The sequence below is a fragment of the Sycon ciliatum genome, chromosome 5, assembly GCF_964019385.1.
Source record: "Sycon ciliatum chromosome 5, ocSycCili1.1, whole genome shotgun sequence".
In the NCBI taxonomy this organism is placed as follows: Eukaryota; Metazoa; Porifera; class Calcarea; order Leucosolenida; family Sycettidae; genus Sycon; species Sycon ciliatum.
In genome coordinates this window covers 22,956,456-22,981,048 of record NC_088647.1, presented here as the reverse complement: position 1 = coordinate 22,981,048, position 24,593 = coordinate 22,956,456, and the positions used below count along the sequence as shown (strand labels likewise).

The 24,593-nt window shown below is 47.5% G+C and overlaps 1 protein-coding gene across 1 annotated transcript in view; it reads left to right on the top strand.

The window, feature by feature from the left end:
* Positions 1-23,427, top strand: part of LOC135818073 (uncharacterized) — a 64,389-nt gene extending 40,962 nt beyond the window's left edge. The window contains exons 3-10 of the mRNA XM_065331393.1: positions 443-811; positions 1,704-1,778; positions 6,918-9,313; positions 15,748-15,826; positions 18,439-18,905; positions 19,643-19,801; positions 20,781-20,918; positions 22,724-23,427. Coding sequence (XP_065187465.1) covers positions 443-811; positions 1,704-1,778; positions 6,918-9,313; positions 15,748-15,826; positions 18,439-18,905; positions 19,643-19,801; positions 20,781-20,918; positions 22,724-22,735 — 3,695 coding nt within the window. The 3' untranslated portion in view covers positions 22,736-23,427. The remainder of the gene's footprint in view (positions 1-442; positions 812-1,703; positions 1,779-6,917; positions 9,314-15,747; positions 15,827-18,438; positions 18,906-19,642; positions 19,802-20,780; positions 20,919-22,723) is intronic.
* The last annotated feature ends 1,166 nt before the right edge of the window (positions 23,428-24,593 follow it).

Below are 24,593 nucleotides of genomic sequence, written 5' to 3'. Positions count from 1 at the left end.
TGAAACACCGTCAGAAGTATATTTGGTTCCTGCAATACTCTGCTCTTTGCTACCTTGTTATTCGGAAGAAAAACCCATTTGGATTTGCGAAATACAACAAACAACATCATAAAATCACTACGAGCTAGCTCGTAGCTCGTGCCCAAAGAGACTTTGAAACCAGGCAAGTGGACATTGTTTACCGTAGCAAAGCGCTCTTCGCGCCACGGTGTGAGATGCACTTTCGTACAGTGGGAGTGACAGTGCATGGGGTCAGTGCGTACAGGCCAGCAGATCTTGCACAATGCGGTGGGCATTTGCAGCGGACTTTACGGTACACAAACACACACACACACACACACACACACACATACACACGAAAAACACACACACACTATTGGACCAGACATAGTGGTTACAACAATGTGTCCTGTTTTTCTTGTGTATTATTCGCTGTCTGTAGATTTCTTCACAAGGGTTGTCAAGAGCAACCTACCACAGATCATCGCCAACCTAGCGACTGTACCAGTTATAGTGCTCACTGAAGTATTTGGATATGCCAACCTGGATGAAGTGAATATCAGCACTTATCGAACGGCATGTGAGGTGGCCGGTCATGTACGTGATCTTCCACTTTGCTGTCAAGCAGCAATTGGGGCCCCTTTACTGTACCCAACGTACAGCTTTTTGCTTCTCTTTTATGACTTGCACCGTCCCGATCTCACTCAACGACTGGATACAGATTTCCAGATCAAGATCGACCGTGAGGCAGGATGTGATGGGAGTAGTCTTGTCCAACTGTTGAATTTGGCTATTGATTTACAGAGCGATAGTAAGTGACAATTTGAAGACTGCGATGGAAGTTAAAGAATGTCCATGATGATGAATCCTAGTCAATGGATGATGCTGGTCTTTGTCTTAGTGTGCATACCAGTTGAAGGTTTTATGAAAATACAGTTTTCTTATACCAGCAGAAATGTTCTAAATGATATTAGCTGTTTTCCAATTTGTTTAGTATACGTTATGTTCTAGCCTTGGTTTCCATTGTGAGGAAAATGAGGAATTTTATTGAAATCGTCCATACCTAATCATAATGGCAATTTCTCCCGGTGACTTGACTTGACACTTGACTGACTCACGACCGCCATTCAGATCACACAAGAAGTCCATTGAACTTTCGAAGTCGACGGGAAAGCGCTAGGTTCAGTGTTGGGAGCAACCCACGTTCTAATGAAATGATCGACGAAGTCGCAAACTCTATTTCATAGCATAGTAAAGTAGCCTAAAACCTGCCTGTCATGTTTGTGGAAATCAACAGCATTTTGTTTAGTAATATCATAATGTCACTAAACTTTATGTACCAGCTGTACAGTCACCTACCTGTGCCTATATATTTGGCATAGTGCATCCATATGTAATTTGACCCTGCTTCCTATTTCACACCTTCGCGTACGCACATGCACCTCGCATGCACCAGCGGTAACTGTTGCGTGCCTGTGCTGTTTACATGCCTACTCTGTTCCCTGTGTTCTCCACTTCTCCTTCTGTCTTCATCATGTATAGTTTGTAATTCCTACCTGAGTGTGATGGTTGTGTTGGACTGAGAGAGTGTGCATGGGCATGTATCCTTAGTGTTGTTGCAGTAACGCAACACCAGCAATCCAAGCAATACTCGTAGAGAATTCTATTGTGCCGGATTCTTCTGATCTCATTTTCATATACAGGAGGTACCGCAATGTCAATGGTAAATGATGAAGGTGTGATCGCACTGAGAGAAGGACCAGGAGATACAGCTGAAGGTTAGTATTGTCCATGTAGTGGTTATCCATTAATGCACGACCCTATTTGAGGGAAATACATGCTCAAAGTTTATCAGCATGAGCCTTTCAGCGCTAGCATTCCGGCACAAGCTTTACAGCGTCCTGTACATTAAGACTGCCTTTCTCAGAGTGGCAAAAACTGAGCGTCCATAGAGTTAACGAGGAAATTCTCAGCCTGACAATAAATCCCACTGAAAATTTGAGCGCTGTGGAAATCAGTGCCCACAAAGTCAGTACAAAATACACCAGTGGTAGAGAAAGGCACGCGGTTAAAGAGGCAGTTAAGCCTGAAATCAAAATTTCACCGGTTGTAGTCTTCAGTGTGCTGAGTCGAATGGTCTTGGTCCGAGGAAGCTGAGACGCTCCCTTTCTTCTTTATTCCCAATCGAACTCGCGCATATCCACCGAAACTGGATGACTGCGCCCTATTAGATGGGGATTTGTATGCAAAATGTCACTAAAAGCGCTATGTCGTTCTTATAAAAGCACGGATGACCGCGATTGGCCCATTTGTTGTAGTCTTTTGGACGCTGCGTCAGGCGAAATTACTGGTCAGTCGGCGACACGCATTTTTCACAAAAATTTGCGTTTCACCTGCCGGGAGAGTATGCGTGTACTTGAGTCTCATCCTGAGCACGTTTTTTTCTTTCTTTTTTTCAGCTCCAGTATAGCTGTATTTTTCATTGCAAAGCCGTCCTCGATTGTTGTGTTCGTTGTTCAAACGAAGTGGACATTCAATCATGAAGGCAGAGGACATAGGAGCCTGACTGAAGTTTCTCGTGGCATAGGACGGCCACACAGAGACACTTTGGGATTTTCTGAACATAAAATACCGTACTCACGATGCTGAGATCAATTTGTGCGATATCAAATTGTTTGTGATCTACCACATCGAGCAGAACGGGATCCAAACACAAGCTTACCGACGGTTAGGCTGCCGACCTGACTGGACAAATGATCCCTGGCTTCACCAGACGCCAGACGTCGGACACCATGTCCTTTGCCGCGACGTCCATCTCCAAAAAGAACTCCATCTTCGTCGTGAAAAGGCTTTAAATACTCAATATTCAACCGAGATTCGCGGTCTCACCCTTTCTCAGATCGAATAATTTTTTGTTGTAGCAGTTGCAGGGCAGATCCCCGCCACTACTTCAACAGAAGATGGCTCCAAAGCATGCCTGGAACAAGCCATATCGAGGTTGCAAGCCACCCCTCTCAGCACTTTTTTTGAAGAAATTCGAAATTTCAATGGTGGAAGATATACTATGAAGAGAATTTCAAAAAGTATGTTTCGCGGAGCGATCGCTCAACCTACGTCATTCAAACTTTGCAGGATGGTTCAGACGTACCTGCTAGGCATGGAACCACAGAAGATGATATCATAGCTGACACACAGAGTCACACACACACAGCAGATTCGTGTCCACAGATACTAAATTAGTGGACGTCGTCATCTTCTTCCCGCTGATCTCAAATGTACTAGGACGTGCTATTTCGCCTGACGAGTCAACTGGTTTTGGTCCGAAAAGGCTGCGATGTAGCGTTCGACCCTTATTCCCAATTGGACATGGCTGAACAAGCGGTCACATGCTCCTGCGTACACCAGTCACCTGGTCACCGTGCCTGCAGGTCACAACTTACAGCATGTTTGGTAGAGTTTCTGTCACTCGAGTTGAACCTTTGAACTTTTGACCATTCGACTCAGCACCCCGAAGACTACAACTTGTGAAAATTTGATTTTAGGCGTAACTTCCCCTTTAAGTTAGGCCATGGTAAAAATTATCTTTGATTCTCAAGTACGCGCGCACCGATTTTTTAAATTCTATGCATGCATATGTGCGCATGAAAACGGTCAATGCGAAAGCCTGAATCAGGCAGTAGTAAAATACCGGTATTTTTCTACTCACTGGCCTGAATATATGAACATATGGCCATGTACATATATGTGACCCAATCTTTGGAAATAAAAAAATTGTGGGAAATAAAATAAAAAATTGCTCGCTCGCACCGATTTTCACAGGCTCATGACCTGAGAATCAACTTTATTTTTTACCATGGCCTACCGTCGTCGGCCGAGATGCTGTTCGGTCGTCAGGTACAAGACAACCTGCCTCGCAAACACCAGCGCGACACTCGGGACGAGGCCATCCGACAGAAGCTCGAGGAACGGCAGGAGCAGCAGAAAGTACACCATGACCAGCGAGCGCAGTCTCTCCGCCCCCTAGTTCCTGGTCAGCACGTCGGCATCCGAAGCCCGACCACGCACCTGTGGGAACCTGGTATCGTAACCCAGTCTGCCAACGTGCCACGGTCATACATGGTGCAGCCTGACCATGGGACAGAAGTGCGGCGCAACCGTACCCACCTCAGAGAGAGGCGGGTCCACTTCCCGCCGGATGCCAGTCCCGCAGGCCCTCAGCCGTCGACGCGCAGCGACATTGGTGGGCCTCAGCCGCCGAGTGACGTGCCGTTGCCGTGGAGCGACGTTAGCCAGTCTCAGCCGCCGTTACCGTGTGACGTCAGCCAGCCTGCTGAACCTGCCACCCAGCTGTATCGAACACGGTCTGGCCGCGCAGTCGCACCCAGGTCAATCCTGGATGTGTAGGGCCAGAGAGGCCTCATGGACCTGTTCGCTTATGTCACAGTAACTGAGGTGCCATTGTTATATTGTACATAGAGCTATTGTTGGATACTATGTCTCTGTATTGTTAGCACGCCGTCGTGTGCCATTCATGATTGTTACCTTGTACATAGAGCTATTGTTGGATGTTATGTTCTATATTGTGAACACGCCGTCGTGTACGTACGGTATGTTATGTAGGTTGTTAAACTCCTTTATGACGAAGGGGATGTTGTATTATGATGTAATGCATTACGTAGCCATGCAAGAGCATGCGCAAGATACGCATCTCGCAGCTGCCTACTTTCATGCAGGATCTTTTAGATGTTGGTGTTCTTATGAATTGCCTACAATGGCAAAGTGAGAATATAATCCTATCGTAAACAACTAACTTGTTTACCCCGAAACAAGTACAACCGGATTCAGCCGAGTGATCATTGTTATTTATGTGTCACACTCAATGGCATCACACACTTTATGACCGGTAAGACCATGGTCGTACCACTTTTCATACGACGTGTTGCCAGTAAACTAGTATACCGAGTACTAGGTAGTTGTATTTAGTGCTGGGTGCTATGTGCTATGTAGTTACATTGACTGTTGCTGCAGTGTCCATGTAAGCATGGTAGTCTAGATGTACATGTATGTCTTCAGCTCACACACACACTCACAGAGTCACAAAGACAGTCTACCAACTGGCAACGAACACCTATTCTACAGGATACTAGTTGATCAGCTGTGGTAGATGTACGAGGTGTTGACATGTCATGTCGGCATGGAGACGGCCTTTCCATGGTAACTGGAGCTGCGAAAGAACTGTCTGCTTGGCTTACTTAGGTTGCGTTTGTTCGGTTTGTTCATTCCGCCGCCATTCCAAAGTCATTCCGCCGTGTTTTGGTTCCGGAGCGTTTGTTTGATGCACTGGACAGCGTTTGTTCGGTGCCATTCCGCCACCATTCCAAAGTCATTCCGCCGTGTTTTGGTTCCGGAGCGTTTGTTTGATGCGCTGGGCAGCGTTTGTTCGGTGCAATTCCGATTCCGGTCGCGGAATGAAGGGGGCAGAATCGATTCTGGCGATTCCTAAGAAAAAGTGGAATGAGGTGTCATTCCGAACGGAATGAAAATGCGCGGAGGAGGCTTCGTCGCTGCTGCGTACTAGTACCTCTGGAATAAAGCTTCAAACGTGATTATCGATATAGTATGTTGTTGTAGGCGGACATCGTCCAGGGTAGAGGCTGGTACTGTAACCTCGGCATAGTAACTTGTTCGTGGTATTTTGACCCTTCGCTGCCACGAGATAGTGTTCGCCCGGGATCGTTGATGAACTGGAAATATACCCTCGCACCTCAGCTCTTCATCATCGTCGAGCAGGCCTCTAGAACCACAAGGAGGCAAGCCAGAACTATTTTTCGAGCCAAAGACCCAAGACCCAAAGAGGCACCGAGCCTGCCACTTCACTTCTTCTTACAACAGTGCCTCGTATCTGCAAAATAAACACAATAGCTAGAGACGTTTCTGTGACTGATACGAGGTTGAATAGCATGATGAAGTAGCGGCCGAAAGCCGCCTGCAGGCACCCTAGTTACGGGCGCTCGTTGATCTACGCCGTGTTTGGCCGCTCCTTCACCATGACTGTCGTCGGGACATGCAGAAACTTACGGAAGCAAATAGCAACTACCAGGACTAACACGCGGTAGTCTTCGCAAGGCTGCTCTGGCATGCAGTAGTGTTCGCAAGGCTTCACTGGCATGCAGTAGTCTTCGCAAGGCTACACTGGCATGCAGTAGTGTTCGCAAGGCTACACTGGCATGCAGTAGTCTTCGCAAGGCTACACTGGCATGCAGTAGTCTTGGCAACGACGCAAGGCTGCAAACAACAGGTAATAGTCCTACTCAAAAAAAAAAAAAAAAACATTCGACCGTCGTTTCGTTTCCAGAGTGACGCAAAACGTTTGCTAGATTCCCGAATGCATGCCGGCGCGTTTGTTTGCTACGCTCATTCCGATTCCGCGATGGGTAACAACGTCATTCCATGCCCATTCGGGAATGACCGAACAAATGCAACCTTAGTTTTCTGTTGTGGTGAATCAATGAAAGTACGAAAGGGAAGAATGCGCCACATAATCAGATTATAGGTATGAGAAATGTCGCAGAGTCGTGTACATTCAGAACCCAACCGGGTCTACGGGATTCTACGAGATTCTACGGGATTTTGTGCATCTGTACAATGTGCATAAGGCTTATACCATCCTCTTCTAAGGTTTAATTTGCTCAAATTCACAGCAGTCAGTTAAATTCCAACGAAATTCTTGTGCTCAAATGGCCCTGCTACACTGTTCATGTTGAAATTCTGGTGATGAAATAGGATTATTCTGGGTGTTGTAGACTGGCTAAACCCAATTCAGTCTGAACATATCCTTCCCATTTTCTTCAAAAAATTCTTCCTCATATCTACATCACATGTATTGTGCTTTGTTCTGGTGTATGTGTATTGTGCAGCTGATAATGGCCAGTACGCAGCAGCACTAAGTGAGCTGATCAAGGAAGGTGTCCAGCTGATACCGTACGGGCGCCTGATAATGTGCGGGCCGGGCCGCACAGGCAAGACCAGCTTCCTGCGATCCCTCCTGCGTCAAGCATTCATGTCAAAGGTCGATAGTACCATCGGTGTGGAGCTGGAGAAGGTGATATGCACGATCGAGAAGCAAGGGTTAGAGTATGTCTGGAAGCAAGCTGAAGATTCTTACCAGCAGCAGTTGGCCCTGACGCACAGAGCTGTTGGACAAGAACAAAGGAAGAAAGAGATTGTAGCAGCACTGAGACAACACGGTGTTGAGATCCCAAAGAACACCAGATCCACATCCTCCATGCCATCAACACCCGTGACATCACCATCCGCTGTGATTGAGACTGAGCAAGCAGATACAGCCAGTGTGTGTGAATCTTCTGTCAGCCAACGTGATGAAGCCACCCACAGCGGGTACTCTGGTCAATCAGCTACCAGTTCATCTGACTCTCAGAATGTTTCCACTGCATCCAAGCCGGAAGAGGTCTCAACCATGAGTGTAGAACAGGCAGCAACAGCAGAGCAAGATGTGCAGCAGCTACAGACGGAAATCAACTCAGCAACGCAGAAGTTTGAAGGCTTCATTAAAGATCTGAAGAAGGGCAAAAGTGAAGTTTTCACTGCAGAGCATCTGAAGAACCTGACATTTATAGATGTCTGGGACTTTGCGGGTCAGAAGCTGTTTGCAGCGATCCAACACATGGTCCTGGCCTGTGATCGATGTGCATATGCTGTTGTATTTGATTCCTCAAAGAAGCTCCAGGACCGAGCGAAGCCGACGTTTGGTGTAGACGGTGAGGAACTGCCACTTTCCAACAGCCTGGAGCAGACCAACTTTGATGTCATGGAGACATGGTTCAACGCTATCCACGAGGTCATTGGAGACAGCGACAACGTACCCGTGTTCGCCATTGGCACACATGTGGACAAGTTACCAAAGAAGCCAGAAGCAAGGAAGAAGGCAATGGAAGAGACTGAGCAGTATATCTGGGCCAATGCAGAGGGAAAAGCCTACGCCAACAACATCGACAAGGTGGTATTTGTGGACAACACACGAGCTGGCAAAGACCCGGAAGACCCAGCAGTTGTTCAACTACGTCACGACATCATCCAGCAGCTGCAGCATCAGTTCAGCGTTCCCATTCCACTTCGTTGGCTTCCTGTAACCATCTCCATAGGGCACATTGCAAAATCATTCGAACGACCATGGTTATCAGTTGACGAGCTACGTCGCTTGGCTATTGCTGTTGGTAGCATCTCCAGTGATGATCCGGAGTCCGATTTCCAGGAGATGGTGAAGTTCCACCATGGTCTTGGTCATTTGCTTCACTTTGTTCACAATGCCCGTCTTCGTGATCGTGTCATCATCGACATCCACTGGGTTCTGAAAACCATGTCCCTTCTCTTTTGTCCTGAACCGAAGAGTATGCAGAGCAAGCGTCTGCGTCCACAGTACGACTTGCTGACACAGAATGGCATCCTCCTGGAAAGTCTTGCCATCCACCGCTGGTCGCAGCACAATCGTATGACATCGCGCTACACGGCCACAGAAGAACAGCGTGATTTCCTGTTTGAGATGGGCGAGCACTTTGCACTGTTCTACAACACCAAGACAACTGTGAATGTACCTGGTCAGAGGAAGGAGGTGACGACTCGCAAGTTCTTTGTACCAGCTCTGGTGGAAAGAGTTGCACGTCTTCAAGATGAAGCGAGCAAAGGCAAGCCATGCCCAGCAATGTACTTGTACAGTGGTGCAGATCGTTACTTTCCACAAACCCTGTTCTGGTGTGGTGTTGTGAGGTGTATGCAACGCTACAGTCCAAAGGTGGATCCCATCCTCCATCACACGTCAGCACGTATTCTGGTGAAGGATCGCTTCTGGCTTGTCATGCAGTATTTCCAGCATGGCATTCGCCTGTCACTTGAGATTCCTGCCGCAGCTGGCACAGCTAAGTCTTCTACTACCAATCCTGGTACTCGCACGGATGAGTCAGTTGGCTCTCCTGGCGTTGGTACTGCAGCAAGCAAGGATGAGTCCGCTGCAGCCAAGATTTGTCACGAGCTTCTACCGTACCTGGAGTCGGAGCTTGACAAGCTGAAGGCATTCTCCCTTACTCACGTGAAGTTTGGCAGGGCTGTCCGCTGTCCATGCTCGTTCAGCCGAGATGCGTGTCGCAAACACAAGCAGAAGTCTTGTGTAGAGATTGGCTGTCAGCACTTTGCTCCATTGGTCGAGGGATCGCGTCCACGTTGTCCTAGTGGAGCACGTCCAGAAGTGGATATCAGTGATGTACGGCAATACTGGCCATGCTTTGCCGAAGACACACAGGTAAAATATAGGTCATCATAACTTTTCCGAAATATATTTTCCCCGTGCTTTGGGTGTATGGTCTGGTCCACTCGAGAGTATGTACAAGGCCAGTCCATGTTAGAATGGTGCAGCTGTTAGGACTGTGAGGGCAAGTTCCTATTTTCAGTTGCCCTGGGCTGGAATTTTTTTCTGAATCTACCAACTCGAGCACCAAGCACTCTTAACTCTAACCCGAACCAGTGTAGGCAATATTGTACAGTACAGCATGCACTCGCTGGCTCAGGGTTTGCTGTTTCCATGACAACCACCTTGTGATGAGAGACACCGGCATGCACGTACACATTATTATTATGTTATGATTTTGTTGAACCGTGTCGACAAGTACATCAAACCGAAATCTTTGAGAAAAGATTTCCCCTGATTTCATTTCTCCATAGTGTAAAGCCGGGAACTTTCGGTTGTGTACTATTTTCGGTATTTCCAAAAAATCATCGTTTCGGTAGAGCGAAAATTTTGGTAAACCAGTTTTCCAGATCCAATAATGCATTTTGCACACTGTGTGGCATGGGATTGTTGAATTTTAATTCTCAGTTTTATTTTAGGTAACAATTACCTGGACTGAAGTTAGCGAAAATAAATCTGCTCTTCAATTTTCCCGTTTTCCAGTAGTGCTTGATTGCCGGAATGAGTACAGTCAACTTCGCTAATAACGACTGCGGATATAACGACAATTCGCGAATAACGACAGAATCTCCATGCCCAGAGCAAAGTCCCATCCAACTGTAATACATGTAATGAGACTTCGGGTATAACGACACTTCGCGAATAAGGACACCTTTTTGATGGCCCGCCAAGTGTCGTTATAAGCGAAGTTGACTGTACAAGTATATTTTGCACTTGGAAGACAATAGCAGTAGAAACATAAGGAGTTGATGTGGACAAATGCAATAGGGCTTGAAAGTCCTATACCACAACCAGGCCAGGGTCACGACAGCGCTGAATTTACGATCCAAATTGTATCTAGTTTTGTATGGATCCATGCACGTTTGAGTTGTTTCCTTCTCCTTAGGGTGACAAATCTGCCCAAACTGACTGGGCTGCTCCCAACCCCCTGTGGTGTCAGATAGAGTTTATTCACAACTAGCAAGGAGGACAACAAACGAAGAACAACATTCCAAGCAGTGTGCGAACACAAAAGGGAAGTGTGTACGAACACCAAGGAAAGTGTGTACGAGCGCATATGGAAGCAGGAGCTCTAGGCGGGTGCATACGGGGTGCGGGAGTTGCACCATATACGGAAGTATGCCATATACATCATGCCCCTCCTAAGATAAAAACGTACAAGTGTTTATCTAATCAACAAAAAATAATGTGAAAATTGCATGTGCGTAGCAAATGACATGTCGCGGAGCAGCAGCAACTTCCAACAGACTTGTAAAAGGGATAATTGCAAAAATTATATACATGAAGGTTTTCAACTGCGAAACAACGGGAATGACAATTGAATAGGTACAATGGACATCAACAACTGAACAGAGCGAGTGTTAATTGTACGATTGTCCACGCGTTGAAATAATGTTAAAGGGGACATTCTGTCGCCGGGGACGTTGGCTTGTTCGAGGTGGTACCTGAACAGTTGACTGTGGCGACGACTGAGTCACAGGGACTGCTTGTGGTGCAGCGTCGGGTACGGGAGACGATGTAGGCATGGCTGTTGAAGCTGGAGTAGGAGGACGGTACGGGCGGAGGTAGCGACGGTTGCGCCAATATACGCGTCCACTCGGTAGCTTGACGTAGTAGTCGCGGTGGTCACCGATAGCCACGACAACGCCGCGGGAAGACCATCGTTTTGTCTTCGGGTGCTGAATGTCAACGTGCGTCCCGATAGACAAGTGGGGAAGCTCTCGGTGAGGCTGACTGGGAGGCTGGTCTACTCGATCAACATCATCCATGTCAGATGCGGTGTCTTGCCAGTGGGAGTCGAACTGGCTCCATTGGGCGAGAACGAAGGAGACGAGTGGGCGACCATACAGTAACTGGGCAGGACTCTTTCCCGAAATGCCAGGAGTATTGCGCCACTCGAGAAGGCCACGCTGAAAGGCGTCGGTGTCTAGATTACCATCAGTGGTAGTCTTTTCCACCAGGTACTTCATTGCCTTCACGGCTGCCTCCGCATGTCCGTTCGACTGTGGGTAGTGAGGGGACGACTTGATATGACGGATTCCCCAGCGCTCGCAAAATTCAGCAAATCTGTGAGACGCAAACTGAGGACCGCCGTCCGTTGAAATGACCTGTGGTACGCCTACATCTGGGAACCACCTGCGGAAATGACGAATGACGTCAGCTGACGTGGCTGAGTGACCAAGCTTGGCGATGCATGGCCATCCGGTTAAGCGGTCGACGAATACCAAATACTCGCAACCTTGGCAACTGAAAAGGTCAGCACTAACACTTTCGAATGGCAAAGTGGGCTTGCGGTCAGAAATGGGCGGCTCGGCAGACTGAGACGGCTGAAATTCACGGCATGCATCACAGCTGCGGACTAGCGTGTCTAACTCACTGTTCATTCCGGGCCAATACACGGTCTGACGAGCACGTCGTTTGGTACGGGTCAGACCTTGGTGGGCTGCGTGAAGGTCGATCAGCGTTGACGCACGCAGAGAGGCTGGGACGACTATGCGTAGACCTTTCAGAACTATGCCATTGTCGGTGGACAAATGTTCACGCACGTTCCAATACGCACGAAGAGGCTCGGGCAGCTGCTTTTGTGCTGAGGGAAATCCGTTCTGGATATACCCGAGTAGCATCTGGTAGTCAGGATCAGATGCTGCTGCGGCACGGAGCTTAGCGAACTGGAGACTCTGGGGACCATCTTGGAGTAGACAGATACGGATACTGCGACAGGACAGTGCTGGATCTTCTCCAAGTTCATCATCACTAGTCGGGATTGATACAGGATGTCGTGAGAGGGCGTCTGCGAATACGTGCTCTGAACCCTTACGCCACGATGCTTTCACTTGATACGGACGAAGTTTCATGATCAATCGGAGTAGACGAGAGTTCTCAATCTGGTCAAGGGTGTAGCTGTTGATAATCGGTACAAGCGGACGATGGTCGGTGATTAGTGAGAACTGTGCACCAGATAGATACAAGCGGCACTTGTGCACTGCCCAGACGACTGCGAGGCACTCGAGCTCGATTACAGCGTACCTTGTTTCAGCGTCAGATAAGAAACGACTTCCACACTGGATGAGGTGCCATTGCTGGTCAGCATGCTGTTGCCATAGGGCAAATCCGAGGCCATTCTTCACAGATGCATCAGTCTCGAGACGGAGAGGCTTGCCATGCTGGAAGAAAGCTAACACTGGTGACTCAGTCAGGATGGCTTTGACGGCTTCGAATGCTATGGTGTGCTGCTGATCCCAGGCGAACTCATTGCTGGTTTTCAGGAGTGGGCGAAGCGGCTCACTTAGTTCAGCAATGCGCGGTGTGAAGTCGCTGCATTGGTTGACCAAACCGAAGAACGAGCGGAGGTCAGTGCGGTTGCAGGGCACTTCGAACTGGCGAATGGCAGATGTCTTGCTACCATCAACGGCATAACCATCAGCATTGATGACGAATCCGCAGAACTGTACTTCACTAGCGCCGAATACAAACTTGTGTGGGCTGAGCGTAATGTGATGCTCACGGGCACGGTGAAGGACGTCACGAACTTGGGTGACGTGGTCTTGAAAATCGACGTCATGTACTAGGCCGTCATCAACGACTTTGACGAAGTTAGCGAGGCGGTCAAATGCTGCGTCTGTGCGGCAGTTGAATTCGTCACCTGCTGAGGACAGACCTTGAGGGTTGCGGCAATAGCGATACCGACCCCAGGGCGTGATGAATGTCGTGAGCGGCTTCGAGTCGTCGGACAGGGGTATTTGCCAGTACCCATGACGAGCGTCGAGTGTGGTGAAGAAACGGGCTTTACCAATAGCTGTCACGGCGTCACGCGGAGTACGAGCTGGGTGTGTTGGTCGGCAGACTTGGTCGTTGAGTTTACGCAAATCAACGGTGAGGCGCTTCTCGTTAGAAGACTTCTTATCTGCGATGACGATCGGGTGGCACCAGTCTGACGGTTCAGTGACTGGCTCAATAATTCCATTGATCACCATATCATCCAGTTGAGATTTTATCTGGTCTCGGAATGCGAATGGGATTGCGCGGGCACCATTAACACGAGTTGGTGTGGCGTCAGATTGAAGCTTTATCTCCATGGGAGGACCAGCCATGGGCTTCAATTGGGAATCGTCAAATACATCAGCAAACTCTTGCATCAGCTGAGCCTTAACATCAGCAATGTCTGCACTACTGGGTTCGGACTTCACACGGGAGATCCGCGGCCAGGACTCAGGGAGAATGCCAAGAGCACGGAGAGATTGGCATGACAGCAGCGCCTCGTCGAGGTCTTCATACACATGAAGTACCGTGGTGTGCTGGGCTGAGCCAATGGAGAGCGTGGCAGAAATCTTTCCCAGGCTAACCAGAGAGGTGCCGTTTGCTGCTGAAACAGTGTCGGAATCGACGGCAAGGTTCTCAGGGAAGCCACCTAGCTGGGAAAGATGTGCTGGCCCAATGGCGTCTACATCACTGCCGGTGTCTGGAATCCATGTCATGGCTTCGGCGGTCGGTTCTGTGTTGAGCTGCGTGTGAACACTGAGTTCTAGACCATGTCGAACAGAGGCACGTTGCAACTTAAGTTGGCCGACTTTGCCGGATGCTGTTGGTTTGCCTTTGTGCGGGCACATGGACTGGAAATGTCCGACACGTTGACATCCGTTACATTTGCGTGACTTCGCAGGACATGTGCCTTTGGTGTGGGGACTGCGACCACAGCTGGGACACTTGTCACCTGCGGGCTTGTCTGGTGTAGACTTCACGGGAGCGGGCCGGCTCGCCTTCTGCTGTTTATAAGATGATTTCTTAGCTGCGTGCACGTGACCACTGGAGGGAATGCCAGAGGAAGTTTGGCAGGCTGCTTCCTCAGCACGGCAGAGCTTCACGGTTGCCTCCAGATCCAAGTTCTGGAGGGCCAGCAGCTTGTGACGCACGTCGTCCTCAAATACGCCTGTCACAATGCGGTCACGTAGTATGTCGTTGTTGAATTTCAACAGGCCTGCCTTGCAGGGGTTGCACATCGCCTGGTTGCAGTTATGACATACTGAACACCCAGAAAAGTCACACGCGTGAAACAGTTCACGGAGGGCCGTATAAAAGGAGTCAAATGATTCCCCACGCTGCTGCCGTCTCTTGTAAAATTCGATTCGGTCGAGCAGCGGGTTCCTCTGCCGCCGGATATACTGCTGGAGGACCGGGATGGCATCAGCAATGTCAGCGTCTTCCGGGAAGGCGATAATGCCTTCTCGGATGAAACGGCGCAGGTCCTCATCTAGGGCCTGGCGGAACGCTGACATACGTGTTTGGCGGTCGTGGCTGGCGAGACATTGGCATTGCGCATAGTCACGCCAGGCCTCCTCCCAAGCGGTAAATTCTGCCATTGTGGCAGTAGATAACAATACTGGTCGTTCTGCGGACACAGACTTGGGTGCGGGTGGGGTTGTGGAACTAGTACTGGTCTGGTTGGACATCCTTTCCATCAGGGTCTGAAACTGTTGATCTCGCAGTGCAGACGCCTGTGCCTGAGTTGTCAGGAGCTGCAGGAGCGTGGCGACGTCAGGCACTCCATTACCAGAAGGTGCTGCGGGATCGCTGCTCGCCATGCTGATCACAAATGCTCGTTGTGACAGCTCACACGACTACGTCCTACGAAATAAATTGAACAACACTCCTATCTAAAACGAACTAACAAACTAACTGCAGGGTAATCTAATCCAAATCCAACGGAGTGCTACACTGCTACTGGGCCAGGTAAAACACTACAAACTAGGTTGGTGTGGACAGAATGGAAACTTCAGGACGAAATGTTCACTGCGCCATGTGGTGTCAGATAGAGTTTATTCACAACTAGCAAGGAGGACAACAAACGAAGAACAACATTCCAAGCAGTGTGCGAACACAAAAGGGAAGTGTGTACGAACACCAAGGAAAGTGTGTACGAGCGCATATGGAAGCAGGAGCTCTAGGCGGGTGCATACGGGGTGCGGGAGTTGCACCATATACGGAAGTATGCCATATACATCACCCCCCAGTAGTGGGGACCAACTTCTGGCACAGATTCCAATTCAGTACACCTGCACTTGACACAATGAGGGCCTACCTGTCAGATATGTACTTTGCTATACTATCGGAGTAGATTGCCCCAGAAGTCGTTATCTGTTTATCTGTTGAGTTCTGACTTCATCATTTTTAATCCTGTTCAAGTGTATAAAAAGGAGGATGGGGGATTGGCTGGTGTAAATAATTCGATTTGTTTTCACGCCACCTTGCTGTGTTTCGTTGATTCTCTCCAGACCGCAGAGCTTGCTGATCCGGAGAAGCCAATGCCGGCAATGCCAATGACAGTTGTGGAGCCCGCAGTCAAGGACAGTGGTGAGATGATTTCAGTAAAGTGTTCAGTTTAAAATATACCCTGGAAAGTACAGTGCTGCTCAATGAAATCCAATCATGTGAATCAAGTATGTGCTGGGAGTTGTCCAATCCTAGACCTGCAAACCGTGACTGGTTTGTGACCTAGTGCAGTGCACTGACTACTTGAATAATACTTGACTCACTCGATCGGATTTCATTGAGCATTCACTGTGGAATACGGGAATGGTGTATAGTGTACGGATCACGCAGGGCAGGACACACAGGAATTGACCATAATGTCGGGTACGAAGGCAGACTATAAGTCTGGGATTGTTCCTATAGAAATGTGTGCCAGTGCTGGGCTTCTCTTCAAATCAGATCGGTATTTAAACCTGTTGTTTCAAATGTATGTCCTCAGTAAAACCAGGCTTGCGTGCCGATACCTCACCTTGAAAATCAGGCTTGTTTTCAAAACTGGCAGTCTTCTATCGAAGACAGCATGGCATGTACACAGGGTCATTGTAGTACAGGGTGATTGCTGGGAAAAGGATACACGGGAATTCATTTGCACGGAGTCACTAGAGTAAAGGATGTATGCACGGGATGAGTGTTCAGGGAGTCAAGTACGGAATTGGGAATTTAGCGATTTGAATTGGGTCCTGGTTTTCCGGATTAATTGATGCAGCAGAAATTATTACCATGTTAAAAAAATATTGACAATGCTGTTGTCCGCTTTTGATCCATAGTGCCATGCAGCTGGGCTGAACCCCGAGTTCTGGCCACATGTAACAGGTCAATCACTGGTTCCCACCTGCACCACAGCCTAGCGGCCCTACAAGCGCTTGTCATGTCGAATCTTGTTGCAATGACCATGACCATCTGTAAAAAAAACCTAGTGCCGTGATTTCTTTATCTTCACCTCTCCATGCTCACATATCAACCATTGCCAACAAATATCTGCGTGATAAAATTGAGAAATTTGAGTCACTGAAAGGTGTGAATTATTTGCTGTTCCTGGTCCTTATGATTTGAATGAGATGTGTGAGGATAGATGACACCCATATTGTTCTGGAGCAGTGTTCCTGCTAAGGAGAAATGGAGAGGAGTGAATAGAGAGGTTGCGCAAAATGAAAATTCGTAACGCCGTAACAAAATAGTTTAACAAAAAATGCTAACGAATATTTGTAAACCGTGAGGTTGCGCACAACTTGTGAGCTTTTTCGTTGCAGGTCGACACAGGTCAAGAAGAGTCAAGACAGGGAGTTGTAAAATATCATCATCTAAGGGTGCGTTCTTAAATCCTCTCGGAAAAGTTGGAGACTCTCCGAAAAGTTCGAGAGCTGTTCTTATATCCTCTCCGACTTTTAGGAGGCTCTCCAAAGCTCTCCAAAGCTCTCCAAGCTTCAGAGGTGGTTGAAACTTGGAGATTCCCGCGGTTTGGGATCAGCGCATGCGAACTACGACTAAAAGCCACGTGTTCATCATGAGTGTACGCATTTCCCTTTTCGCATACGCACATACATTCATCACTCAAGATCGCGGCCCCTTTGACGCTTCATTTTGCTTGACATGTGCAAAATATCTCCGAATTCTTCGAGACCCGTTCTTGAGTAATCCCAGTTTCTTCGACTTCTCTTTTCTTCTTCTTCTAGAAGCTAGAGAATATAAGAACGCACCTTTAGTACTCCACTTGACGAAAAATATTTTCGTAGATCTGCTTTGTTCCGGTCGCGTTTGGATGAATTTCGTAGCAGCTTTCGTTACTCGAATCCGGACGGTCAAGATCTTACGAATTTTCATTGTGCGCAACCTCTCTAAGGCCACACCGTTTTTTATCTATGTTTCGCGTCCCCCGCGCGCATGTATTTCACAGCCGGAGTTCAAAAAAAAAATAATAATAAATTTTTTTTTGATAATGCAATACAAATTTAATGCAAACCCAGAAAACCGGAAAATGTAACTCAGTTCACACACACATAATAAGTACATGTACCGTTAAGTACCGCCAGAGCGCCCCGCCTCGCCAGAGCGCCCCACCTTGATTTTACAGCCAGAGGAAGGAAGATCGTATGGCAATGTGCAACGAAGTTTGTACGATGTGAGAATATTAGTGTACTAAGGTCAAACTTGGCAGGTTTCTGTGTGGAACTTGTGTCCGCTCGAAGGTACGGATTGACTGCAAAACGTGCAGTATGTGTACAAGGTTCATGTCGTATGACCTACAGACAGCAGACCACCTCCACAATACGACCACGAAAGGATGAGATGGTGGGGCGCTCTGGCGGTACTTTACGGTACTACATGTGTGTGTAATAAGCTGGGCCGCAAGTCACACAATCATCATGCCGCCTGTGTTTGGACCACAAGCATGGCAAAGGGGATACACTCATGTATTCATGTGCATGTCAATGTACATGAACAGTGCACCATCGCTTCACTGTACACAAATGCAATGCACGTACACTGTTTTTTTTGGATGGCTTTTTTATTTTTTTCGCCCTCCCTCATTGATTTCATCAAATAAGGTGACGCGAAACATAGAAAAAAAACGGCGTGGCCTAATGTTACGTTTGTAGTCTTCTCCATGTACTTACTGTTTGACACTGTGTGCTCCTTTGTTCCCTGAACCGTAGAAGTTGCAGCAACAGCCCAGAAGCCCGCTGTTTCAAAGAGAGCTGCAGCCTACCAGCAAGCACTGTACAAGCATTATGCTGCAATACGAAGTAGCCTGGAAGGTTGCGTCCTTGACTGCGTCACCAGTTTGCGTGCAGAAGGTCACCTCAGTACCGAAGTCGTAATGGAGACCAGATCCCTGCAGAAATCAGCAGGGCAAGATGAGACTCTAGATCACATGTGTGCTCTTCTGGAGAAGCTCCCCGATGACGGAATGTGCTTCTTTGTGGAGGATATCCTGCCGTCGCAAGGTCTGTCACAGCTCGTGGAGACATTCCGTGTGTGTCCTGGTCCTGGAAAGTGTTCACTACATCGCAATGACCTGCATCCTGTATCAGTGTGTTCCAGTGACAAGACACTGTCCATGCAGACTAGTGTTGATGCCTCCCAGACTGGTAATGCCAAGAGAAGTCAACTTGAGACTGGGGTAAGAACTCTACTCTCTACTCTACTTTAAAATTCTGTTCGGTGATTGTACAGTGAAGCCTACCCTAGCAACCAGTGCAATAACAAGCAGCAACACCTGTGTTTGGAATCCTATCGTATAGGGCTTGAAAGTGCTACGTCACAGCATAGCAACAATTTCAAAAATTCAAAAACTGGATCCACTTGGATCCAGCTTTTGTATGGATCCAAGCACATTTCAAGCCGTCTTACTCACAGCAAGGTGATGTAGCCAGTGAAACTGACTGATTTGGCTACTGGGGGCGGGGTTACAACTGGTGGCGAAGTAAAAGTCACCCCTGCAGACGACATGAGCGGGTTGCTATGCACCCACATACTGAGTGTAGCAAGAAGGACCCATGAGTGTGTGTGATCCCCGGTAGCCTAATCGGTAGGGCACTGTCCCGGAAAGACAGGGGTGCTGGGTTCGAATCCCGCTCGTGGATCCTTCTTTTGCAACATGAGGCAATAGCAAAGTCACACCTTAGTGGATCCAAAATAGAAATCTGATGTCAACTTACTACTCCCTGGCCGTTTTTGACGTCATCACTTTCAAGCCCTATTGAGGCACAGGCCATACATCACAATACATACAAACGTGTGAGCTTTTTGTATTGAAACCTGTTTCTGGATTTCAGATGTGCTGCTCAGTGAGATTACCCAGCAGGCTTTTCTTAATACAGAGTATTTCCTATCAATCTATCTTCATGTCCACTGTAGATGTCTGAGCTTCACCAGGAAGTGCTGCGTTCAAGCTATGTGGAATTGAAGTGCAGTTTGGACGTAGAAGAGGGCATTCTGGACCGTCTCTATGCAGAGAGCATCATCACCCAGCGCTTCTGCAAGAAACTCCGTGCTATGGATGATCGTGAAGACCAGGTAACCATGGTAACACGGATGATCTATGTATACTCTACAGTGAACCCACGATAAATCTTGACATTTTTCACCTGAACAAAAGAGTCTCAATTTGACATTCACAAAAATGATTTTTGTGAATGTCAAATTGAGACTCTTTTGTTCAGGTGAAATCCCCTACCCAAGTCTATTGGAATTTCCGAAAGAGGTAGCAACTTGCAAGCAATGTCGATGTGAAGCTAGCTGTAGCCTGTACATGTAAACTAGCTACCCTTCTTCCCTTCCACCACCACCACCACCACAGCAATGACTAGCATTAGGATAAAGGGATAGTTAGAGGTACAAATGATATTGGTGAGATGAAGAATCAAACTGAACTACACTTTAGGATTTCAGAACAAGAACAGTTACTGGGGAACTGAAAAGTGACAACCGAGAAACAGTCACCAAAATAGATTGTAGGTCCATTGTATTCTTCCGCATGTACATACACACACACACACACACACACACACACACACACACACACACACACACACACACACACACACACACACACACACACACACACACACACACACACACACACACACACACACTCGAGAAGGACTATCACTTACGTGAAGTACCGTAATTTCTTTTAAACGTTTTAAGCCGCACTGGAGTGTAAGCCGCACACAGATTATTTATCACGACGCACGCAGACATCTACCGATACGTCTAATTTAGCGATTTGTCAATGAGCACATAGACATAGTCAAGTACTGCAATCGAGTATATGGAAAAAAAGGTAAAATATAGTATATAGTAGAAAATAGCATTACAGCTGCAAGCCTGCATCAGTACAGCTTACGGATGGCATCAGCAGCAGGCAAAGCCAGTTGTTCTACAATTCTAGTTTTTAAAAGCTGCTTATCAAGAATATACTGTGTGTATGGGTGTCTTTTTCAAGAAAACACTGTGTGTGTGTTTGTGTGTTTTGTAATGTTGTTCTGTACAGGCATCTGTCTTCTTGGAAGCACTGCCAGGCTGTGGCAAACAGGCTTTTCGCCGGTTTGTGTCCGCTCTGAAAGAGAGTGAGAAGTTGGCTCACCAGGAGCTAGCTGATCTACTGAAGAAGAAGCTGCTGGAAGTTTCCGTAAGTTGATGGTAACTTTAACATGCACTTGCCTGCTTGGCTGCTTGGAAGGTGGTGGTGAGGAGAGTAAGATGTACCCACCAGATAAGTGTTGCTCATACCGTAAAATCCCCACCAGAGCGCCCCTACCTCCGCCACCCTTGGAGTAGGTCCAGGCGGGGAGGGGCGAGTCCTACTTATCGCATTCAGCACTACATGAAAAAGTACCTACCCTACAAAAAATGTCCATGCATATCGTACACCCACCAAAGATCAAGACCCAGGAGTCGTTCAGACTCATCAAAACTCAAGGTTTGTGTGATTCCTGGTCATGAGGGTGGGCACTGTTGCGTACATTTCCAACCGGGTCGAGCACGCGTCTGCAGCACAGTACGACATCACAGAGTCATACGAGGATACAATCGATCACTTCCCTGACAAGAAGTCAGGCAGGGACGCATGGCGCTGGCGGGATTTTACGGTACATGTATTCACCTACGTTTTAATTTGAGATATTGCTGTATCTGTCCACTGGCTGTCCCATGATTCCTAACATTTGATTTTTAGCTAATCACTCCTAAAAGGTGATGTTAGTGAATGTATCGGGTAAATTTCAGATACGAAATGTTTCCTACACCAGGCTTCCGTGCACTTGCGAAGGGAAGTGTGTTCCATACAGGATTGGCTGGGACAAGAGCTTGTAAAGTGCAGTTTGAAGATGTTTAAAAGAAGACTACGAAATGTGTTAAGACCACTGGACATGTGCATGGAGAATACAAACGTATAGACAGCCACTTGGCTTTGCTATTCTGTGTGTTTCTGCATGCAACGAGTTATAAATCCATAAGAAAACTTCCCACTATAGCTAACAGTACAGTATTCCTTTCACCCGGATAATCCCGTTTGAAGTCGTCCAATCAGGTTGTACGTAGTTCAGGGTAGGCGCTGTCACTGTGAATGTGAGGGATGGGAACTTATTTGAATCATGCAGTGGTGAAGACCGTACATGATTGGTGTACCCGGTGATCTGGCACCACCCTAGTTGGGCTAGGCCTGTGTTCTCTTCAGATTGTCTGAAATGCAGCATGGCTGGAAAAGCGTAACCGTAGTATTAGTTTTAGCAAGAGTACATAACCGCCGAAAGTATGCAACTCCAGCTATGGGGTCTGCAACGGCAGAACTTCACATTACGTACCGAACCCGTCACACATTATTTGCATGCTGTGCATGATAGATGCAGGGTTGTACGCTGCCCTGCTTTGGGTTCAACTCTCTTGTGGTCACTTTGCACTGTTTGCCAGCGTAACCTTTTGAACTGTGTCATGTGACATGAAGTTCTGCCGTCGCAGCACTGTACAGAGGTTGTGGGCTTATGTGCTCTTGATATTCGTGTTCCGGAAAATTTAACACTGAGATTGTTTCGAAATGCCGTGTTCAACTCTAAATACGTATGACCAGAGTTCACAAATAAGGTCGAACAAGGCTATATTATATGCGATTGGGGATTTTGCCCTTTTGCCATCAACAGGCAAAATTATTTTAATACAGAAAAAAGGAGAAATGAGTTGTATTATATATTCCAAAGGACCAAGGGTTCATAATCCAACAACCTCTCCTCCTCTTCTCTTGGTGGTCTCAGCCGACACGTTGCTACGCTCGGCGCGGTAGCCATGGTACCGCTCACATTTTTATAACGAAGGGTTGGCATCAAACGGTTATACAGTTTGTTTCAGAATCATCAACAAAAGGCTGCATACGAATTTCATCAGCTTAGTGCTCCAAACATCAATGAATGTCTCTATGCATTGTATGCTTTGTCCGTGCAGGGTCTGTCTTGAAGTGGCTGCCACAGCAGCCATGAACTTCCAAGTACCCGCAAAGAGTTTGTCAGAGTGGCGTTTGGAGACACCGCTGAACGGTCGCGTGGGTTCAATCCAATATTTTTCGGGTCTGCCGAAGTTTTCTACAGTTGTGTGCCTTTTAGTCTTGCCGTCTTGATATCTTTGCTGGCATTCCAGCTGGCTGAGGTATGCTTGAACAAATTTTGTATATTTTCGTTAGAAACAGTACACAGTGAGATGCTTCGCAATGCAAGCTTGTAATTGTATATAGTAAAATCCACGCTGAACTGCAGTGCTAGTCTATGCTGTGTGTCTATATCCAATGCTTCGGTATCGCTATGTTTTAAGCACGGAGACTAGTCCCCTTCGAGATGAATTCCAGGTCACTGAGTTACTCTGAAGAGCCTATTGATCAAACAACTAATGCTGTTTGCAGATATGTGTCTATGGAGGTGGAAGCATATTTCATATTTTCCGCATATTGCCACGAAGATTCTATTTCCATAGGTTCAAATTTACAAGTATGCTGCGCAAATTTACAAGTTTACTATACGTTTTAAGTTTCACAACCGGTGGACTATGTTTCAAGCTTAGTCGGTGATTTGCACTTGCTGTCCAGTGCATTGCCTTCCTGACCACAGCATCAGAAAAGAACGTGCCTGAAAGAATGTTCACGCCCGAAAGTTGCATTGCCTGAGAATCATGCATGGGGAGAGGTACTCAGATTGCAAGTTTGTTGTTACTTGAGCGTTGTCATGACCCCGCACTGGTTGTGGCATACGTGTAACACTTTGTAGCTCTATATTATCCTCATGAAAACTGGTTACAGAATTTTAGAGTAACTCAATAGTGTATGGAGATGATGACTAGTAGCTCACAATTATGTAATTCATGTTGGACCATGATCGTAGATGTGTTGAACCGTATAAAGCATAATACAATTATGTATGTGTATACTCATAGCTCTCTTTGCTGGACCTTGGAGTTAGTGGTCCACCTTGGTCTACCGGGCACCCTGTGGCGTACGAAAATTCTAGAGATCGGAGCGAAAATTGCCTGGTGTGGATGGTGGTGTCGCACGCGTTTCCGACAAATTTGTGTGCGCCCGATTTCCTGTCGGAGTCGTTGTCGCAGCATCGGCCAGCGTAATGTGGATCAGGCACCATACATGTAAGTATGACTGCCATGTCGCGACATAGCAATGCACTACCTACTCGCCATGTACTCAGTACAGTGCTGGAAACTGAAATCCGACCCCCCCCCCCCTTAGCGTCTCGTACGAATCGCTAACGCGGCTAGCGCACAGCTAGGGGGTCGGATTTCACTTGCCAGCACTGTACATGTACAAGACATGTAACTATTACTTGTTGTGGCGCCCAGAACTGCTGAAGTGATTCCTCTCAATCCTCTGTCTCACCATCATCATCATGACATCATTCGCATAGTCACCCTAGTTCCTGTTTCAGACTTCTTGCAGCTTGATTGCTGAGATCCCAATACAATTACAGTTATCACAATCATCATGATCATTGATGTGACATGATGTCGTTGACACACGGACGGTCAGTCCATATCCACAGGTACACGTCTACACACCGTCGCAGGAAAACGTGTGTACCTCCGCGGATCTCATGTGACCATCATGGCACCATCGGGGGGGGGGGGGGCGTACCGTATGGCACTATGGGCATGTTTTTTTACATTGGGAACACAGCCCTACAAAGAGACATGTGGAGAAAAACACAAAACAAGACACATGCAGAGGATGTACGGACGACGTGCCGATGTACAGGGAGCAACTCGAGTGACCAGAGCCAGAGGTCTCGGCGTTAGCGTTGCAACCTGGCATCGAAAA